This window comes from Manis javanica, chromosome 12, assembly GCF_040802235.1.
Source record: "Manis javanica isolate MJ-LG chromosome 12, MJ_LKY, whole genome shotgun sequence".
NCBI classification, from domain to species: Eukaryota; Metazoa; Chordata; class Mammalia; order Pholidota; family Manidae; genus Manis; species Manis javanica.
Window position 1 is genome coordinate 35,287,770 of NC_133167.1, and position 7,564 is coordinate 35,295,333.

General features: G+C 45.3%; 1 protein-coding gene across 1 annotated transcript in view; it reads right to left on the reverse strand.

The window, feature by feature from the left end:
- The window catches only part of TMEFF2 (transmembrane protein with EGF like and two follistatin like domains 2), a 227,358-nt gene extending 221,784 nt beyond the window's left edge, over positions 1-5,574 (reverse strand). Inside the window, exons 1-2 of the mRNA XM_073218407.1 lie at positions 5,013-5,574; positions 2,592-2,701 (exon numbers count right to left, since the gene is read on the reverse strand). Coding sequence (XP_073074508.1) covers positions 2,592-2,701; positions 5,013-5,184 — 282 coding nt within the window. The 5' untranslated portion in view covers positions 5,185-5,574. The remainder of the gene's footprint in view (positions 1-2,591; positions 2,702-5,012) is intronic.
- Between the last annotated feature and the right edge of the window lie 1,990 nt (positions 5,575-7,564).

Here is a 7,564-nt window from a genome sequence, read left to right on the forward strand (position 1 = left end):
TTTTTTACATTTATGGGCCTTAATAGCCTCATCTGTAAAAGAAGGAGAAAATAATTATCTCACTTAGTTGTGAGAAATAAATGAGAGAATATATTTGAAGGGAAGAATACATTTATTTTAAGTCAAAGAGAGGTAAAGACAAATATGTTTACTTTAAAGCTACAATAATAATCCAAATTGGAAAACATTATAGATCATACACACATACATCCACGTCTCTTTGATATTTATCTCTCAGCCAGAAAGACCATAGTCTGCCTCCTATTTTTAAGGAAGAATTTGTGCTTGTATCTGAAAACATAGGAGAAACAGAGTAGATGACCTCAGCTAGTTTAGAATAGTACATAGGAAAATAGAATTTCAAGACATCTCCCTTTTCTCAAAAAACAAAACAAAAAACAAAAAAACAAATTCATTGCAAAGTATTGGAATGGACTGACTCAAGATACTCTTGGCCTAAAATATCCTATTTCTCTTTGTACAACTTGTACATTTTCTTTGATCTCCAATTTAATTCAGCTTCTCTATAATCTTCATATGAATTTTCCACTAGAAAAATGTTTCTTTTCTCTTGACACTGAAAACCATTGCAAAGCACCAACTAATAGCAGTAGTAACCTAGTAATAAACTTAAGATGCTACAGGCATTAGGAAAAGAAAACTTACATTTTAGTTTCTTATTCAAACTTAACTTGCTTTCACCCCCCCACTCCCAATCTATTCCACTCAATTATTTAAACTAATGACAAATATGACTAGCTGATCAATCCATGAAAAACACAAATATCTTTGTTAATAAAAATTTTACCAAAATCCTTTGTGAAACCTGCAAACTGAATGCAATTCCTTTAATAAGAAAATTACACATTTCCTTTTAGTAGCATGTATCCGTGTAGAATTTTGTGAACTCCATTATTTTTCTCTTAGCAAAATCTTGTTAGAATCATGGCTTTCCATTTGAGGAATGTTCTTCTTGGTTCATTTCATTACTGCTTATGAGTTTACTTCTTATGTCTACTCCTGGTTATAAAAATAAGAAAATTTATGGAATTCATAAACTGAAAGAGGGAAACAATTCACAAAATCCAGTGGCCTTTAATTAATGATATTTTCTAACTGTATTTTTTGTTAGTTAACATCTGGGTTAAGTATGAACTGGAGAGTTCTCATGCCCCATCTCTTTCAAGTAGTTCACTGAAAGGACATAATTACATTGTTCAGTGTGGCTGGAGACCTTAGAGGTTGGTGTCACATGCATATTAAATATGCATGAATATGTTTCTAACACTATAATATGGTCTAAAGACTGTACTGTGGTCACAGCAATACTGACCCACCAGGAGGTGGTGCACTTTACAAATGTCAGTTGTTTATTGTTTTTCTTAGAAAGAAGAAAACGGTATCCAAGAAGCCTTAAGCTTATCTATTAGTTATTCAAACTGTATTTAAATGTGAATTCCCTTAACTATCTCCCTGGGAAGTCCAACTCAGTCTAAAATACTTAAATTTCATCAACTATTCTAAATATTACATATTACAACAAATATTTAGGCCTAAATTTGACTTTAATGGTTTCATTTGTTTTATATGTTATTTATTTTTTTGTTTGCTTATAATCTTGGAAAAATTTCCCCTGATGCCATGTATATATTTTTGTTCCTGTGCTTATTTCTTAGTTGAATTTTATGTTAGATTTCATACATATTTAAAGAAAGTAATTCAGTAATACTGAACGGTACATATAAGACACTAACACAAAATCTATATTTGAAGATATATATGATTGTATAAACATTCTGAAAGAATAGGTTTATAATTTACATGGTCAAAAGCATTTGTTAGATGATGACTATAATAATGACATTAAGAGTTCTATCTTTGATAGATACTAATGACCTAGATTTGATGATACCAGAGCTGAAATCTCTCTGTCTTTTTATTTTTACTTATTTTTTTTAACTTGAGGCAAAGTACATCTTCCTCATGTTTATGAAATGACTTGTGGCTATTTGTACTTTTTCAGACTCCTGGAAGATTCAGTTGTACCTGAACATGGTACCCATGAAAAGCTGACATATATTAATAAGTTTCAAGATTTCCAAAACTAGCACAGTAGTTTTGAACCTACATGATACAGGGCTCATTTAAAAAACTAAGTCAGATTGTAAAGATAATAAAACCCAAGACCATTAAAACAGGGAGCAATAAGATGAAAAGATTAGGGCTCCAATCAAAAAGAAAAAAAGTACAAATCCTCACTTCTTATCCACTGGCTATTCTGACTAACATCCTGGGTAGCTGGCTTATAAAATACATGCTAGACAGGGCACAGGAACATAATTTTCCTTTGACACATCAAAAGAACAACCTGAAACTTTCCACCTCCAGTGGCATTTTTAACTATGGCATATACATTTCTGCAAAATGCTATGTCTTCTTGACATCAGTTGGCTCTCTTGCCAGTACTTTTGCTTGGTGCCAGCTTTCCTCTTAGCTTGCAGAGTTATAAATTGCCAAGTGATGGGTTGTAAAGGGAGATCCCTTTGTAGTCTCATTAATGAATTAGAAGATGCAAATAGCAGACTTCTTACCTTAAACTGACAGACGCAAGTCACAGTGTCTCCAATTCTTAGACATTCCCCATCAAATTTACAGGTGTTGGTGTCACAGAGGAAAAGATCATTTTCTCTGTCATCGTAACCTAAAATTCAAAGAAAACGTTCCAGTCATTAAAAAATGTTATAAACTTTAACAAAGAGAGCACAATCTTGGAACTTTAAAAGAATTGCCTAAATTTTAATTTCAACATTTGTAGCAGTGCTTCAAGGTCATTCTCTACTGATAAACTCCAAAATCTAGTTAAGGGATCAATAGTCCTTTCTTCTTTTTTCACAATTCTTTTCTACCCAGTTCTTTTTTTAATATCCTTTTTTGATAGTGCTATTTTAGATTGGGTTAATACTGGCAGTAGTGAATGAAGATTTAATACTTGCTTCCTAGCTTCCTTATTTTTTTCTCATTAAGTGGACTCTAGTTTATGACTCCCAAACTCCACATTATAGGAAAGAGCTGGTGATGGTCTCTGGATGCCATTTTACCATTTCTCTATCTTTAATCATTCTTTTGCTTTAAGGTCTGAAACAACCTCTTATTTGGAATTCCTCCAGACAAAGAGGAAAGAAAGCCCCAATAATAAAGATAGACAGGCACAGTGTTTTCTGTGATGGTCTGTCTGGCTCAAATGAAGATTGATCACTTCTAAGTTAACAGGCGTGGGGGGCTTGGGGGGTGCTAGATTCTTTGCCAATCTGTGTGGAAAACCAGTTCATTCTTAGTTTCTGCAGATCCCTTTAAGATACCTGTCTAATAATGAATTTCTTCATTGCCAACCTCAATTTTACATTTAAGTTAATAATTTTCTAAAACAATATTATAGTTAGGGATGAAGCAAACCAGTCCTGTTGGGCTACAAAGCTATCAACATTTCAAACAATTGATTTTGCAGGTGAATATTCCTGTGATTAAAGCATCTAAAAAGTGATTAGGTGCTTGCAAAGTGGAACTTAGTTTTCCAAAATAATATACATTCTTGCATGAGCCGTGAATAAGTAAAAAAATGTTAAGTTTTATAAAAACGCCAAATTTAGAAATTGCCCAAAACAGAACAAAGGCAATCTATTGACTCAAATCTAATAGGTTGCAAATCTCAAGCTGTCTTTAAAAATCACAAACTACCGTGATGCACAGTGATCTTCCTCATGGAATTTACATCAGTAACCAGCCAAGGGCTTCATGTTCTTTCATCCTGTAAGTTACAGTTGGTCATTCCCTTCTCTCCCAAGTTACATACACTTCAGTTCACATACATTCCTGAAAGCCACTTTATTTAGAGTCATATTTAATTACAGCAGAATTGTATTTACAGAAGATGAAAAATTACACACACACTTGCCAAAACTAGAACAGATCAGACCGAGGGGACAATACCCAGGCATTTTAATGGAGTTTAAATACCAGGGAAATCACTCCAAAATCCCACCCGGCATTCTAGCGGCTGTCAAACTGTAATGCGAAGCCAGCTCAGAGTGCAGCAACTCCCATTCTCGGGCCCCATTTAATTAGGAGGCTTCAGCAAACCAAAGCTTGCCAAGCTCTGGCGTTCAGACTCTAAAGGGACCCGAGTGAGCAAGAGCGCCTGACCCACTCCCAGGAAGCCTGCCCAGAAATGGAGGAGTTAGCGCCCACCGGGGTTGGTTCCGCCCTCTATCCGCCTGTGCTGGAGCCTGCCTGGCCTGGGTCATGCCCATCCCTGCCTGGGAAGCCAACCGGGGGTTCTTTTCTCAACTTCCCTCCACCGTGTAGGAGCCTGGAGAAGGAAGAGAGAGACATCTCGGGGTGCAAAAACAACGTCTTTTGCAGCCAAGTAGAGAGGGAGGATGAGAGACAAGGAGGGAGAGAAAGAGAGTGAGGAATTGAATCTCTTGCAACCCAAGCTTCTTTAGAATCCGTGTGACCTGGTCTTGAAAGCGAGACCAGCGACCCTCATGGCACTTTGGCCAGTAATCAGCATTTTCCTTGCACTCACTATTAAATCAAATGCTTTCTTGCTCGTTCTTTCTCATAAAGTTATTTCTCATTCATTTCAGCTAGACTTTCTTTCTTTAATGATGGGAACGGTTCTTTTTTTAGTGTTTCCCCCAAGGAGAGGTGCTTTTTTCAGTGAAGCCACAAAACCATCCCGTTTAATATTTCTTAAAAATCTTCGCAAATACAATTTAAGTGCCAGGATGCAAAGATCCTACACCTGCACTTTCTGCCTCCCCTGCCTCCCACCCCCTTCCTCAGGGGCCTGGAAATCGTCCGTGCTCCTCCGGGCGGAGGTCGGTCGTCTCAGGGGTCTGGGGCAGAAAGAGGTGAGAGGCTGGGAAGACGCACTAAGGTGGGCTGTGTGTGCCAGAGATGCGCGTGTCCTCTGCGGGCGAAGGGGTCGGGGGCTGGGGTTCTGTCCTTACCAGAGCAGTTCCAGCCGGTGGGCGTTTGGCAGTCACTTAACGAGGTAGGGAAAGCCGCGAGCCTCGCCGGGCGGGCCACGAGAAGTAGCGTCACCGGGAGCAGCAGCAGCCAGCAGAAGCCCTCGCAAAGTGTCCAGCTGCCGCACTGCCGCGGGGACTCCCACAGCACCATGACTAGTTCGCGCAACTCCGCAGGAGCGAGCGGCTTCCGAGGAACACACGAACGCGGGCGCCGGGCAGCGGGCTACTGAGCATCCCGCGGACGGCGGCAGCACAGGCGGCGGCGGTGGCAGCGGCACCCGACGGGGAAGCAGCGGCCAAACCCGCGCATGATCCCGAGAGTTTCAGCAACATCCAGTGACCCGGCTCAGCCCCGGGCGCGAGTGGGTCGTGGGTTCAGAAGCTGCGCCGCAGACGCGGGAAGCCGCTGCCATAAGGATGGGGCTCGGGAAGCCGGGAGAGCAGCAGGAGACCGAGTCCAGAGAGCCCAGCGGGGCTGCGTGGAGGGAGATTCAAAGCGCCCCACAGCCGCGCAGCCTCCTCTCGCGCTCTGCCGCCCGCATCCCTCTGGCGTTTGGGAAGCAGCAGGTCCTTAGCCCGCCGAGATCACGTGGGAAGAGGCCTTCGACCGCTGATTGGCGGAGAGGGATGCAGGTCCCGCAAGGGAGGGGTCGGCGAGGAGGTGCAGGGGGAGGCGCCGGCGGATGCCACAGATGGGCTGGCTCGCCGGGCGCTGGCCCGAGCGGGGCTGGGAGGAGACGGCGCAAGTGAGAAGCGCGGGCTCCGGGGTGGGCGACTGCCGCACCTTCGCGCTCCGCCGGCCCGTTCGCGCTCAGCCCCAGGACGCCCCCTACCGAGCACGGGTGCTACCTAGCGCCGGTCCGCTGTGCGTAACCCGGCAGCTAGTGCCCGCCGTGGGTGGCGTCTCCGAGCCGGGGCTGGAGAGGGCGGAGGCGGCGGGGCTGGGGGAGAGCGGCACGGCGGAGGGGTGTCCTGCTGGCGCCCCAGGCCCCAGAGTGCGGACACGGGCCGGGAATATCGCCGCGGGAGCCGGGCACGTTTCTCTAGAGGAGAGGGTGAGAGGCGGTGGTGAGAGCACTGACCGGCCTGGCAGCAGCAGCAGGTCCCGCAGGAACCTGCGACCCTGAGGCCGCTCGCCTAGCGGCTCGGCCAGCCTCCCAGGCTCTCTCCGCTTCCTTCGCCTTCTCCCCTCCTCTCCCGGTCCCCCTGCAGCCTCCACTCAGCCACAGGAGCCGACGGATTTAAGCCCCGTGCCGTTCACACTCTCATCTCCAGCCGCGAGCGTATTTGTAGGCCGCCCGGGAGGTGAGGGAATATGTGTTCGGGAGGTCAGGTTCGGTCCGGATAAGTGGTGAGAGGAAGGGAAGGCTCCTCTGCATCAGCAGCGGGCGGTGGCCGGGCTCATCCGCCAGGAAGCGGCGGCGGCGAGGAGCGAATCACTTCAGCGGCGCGGGCAGTGGCCCTGGGCGCCTTAGCGGGTCTCGGCGGGACCGCCAGTGACCCGGGCGCGGCGGGGTCTGACTCGGCAGGAGTGTGTGGTTCTGCGCCTTTCCTGTCCCTCCAGGCAGCTCTGGACAACCGCGTAGCGGGGCCCGCCTTCCCTCTGCCGCATTCTTCACCCAGTTAGATACGCTTTTCAGCCTAATGGTATTTTAGACGCTGGTAGCGGGACCCAGAGCTTCCCGGGACACGGCTGGAGGGGAGCAATCTTCCTCTCGTGACCCGGGTCATTATTGCAGTGACAGTGTTTTGGATGCCCTGCAAGGAAGAGTTTTCTTTTCTGTGTGATTGTTCAGTGATTCAGGATTTTTTTTCTTTCCCCGCACCCTCCCTCTCCTTCTCCCTCTTTTTCCTCTCTCCCTCCTTCCTTCTCTCTGCAGCTCTCTTTCTTTAAAGAGCCTTCATCTCCTTTTTCCTCTTTTTAAATACCGTCTTTCCCCCCTCTCCTTTTGTGTCCCCCTGATTTTAGAAGAGCCCTGTTTTTTTTAACATCCCACAGGCAATTAGCTTCCATCCCCAATCACTTAAAAGAGGCACCAAAACACTTTGAAAACAGTGACTAGTTATTCTTTGCAGTCACGGCCAGAAAAACAAATTGTGTCCGAGCTAGCCTTTCAAGTACTTTAACCTCCAACCTCCTCCCACTTCTAGCTTTTTAACTTCTCCTTTGAGAGATGTGATTGTGCAGAACCTCAGTGCCTCAAAGAAATCTCATCTTTTTTTCCTGTGTGAAACCTATCTCTTTATCCTACATCTCTGCCTCCGCACCGAGATTACTCGCCACCCCACGCCCACCTCCAAAGATTTCTGAATCTCAGTGTCTCTCACTCCTGGCAATTAAGTAGCAGATCCCAGCATTCTAGTCGTTGGCATCTCGCTCCGCACCGACAAGGACTCCATTAAAACAGATCAATTAGACCAGACGTTGGAGGAATCAGAAAATCGGCTGCTCTACAGCGCAGCTAAATTCTTTAAGGAAACGAATGCCCATTAGAACTGCCAGCCGATATTGCAAAAAGGAGGGCTCAGGG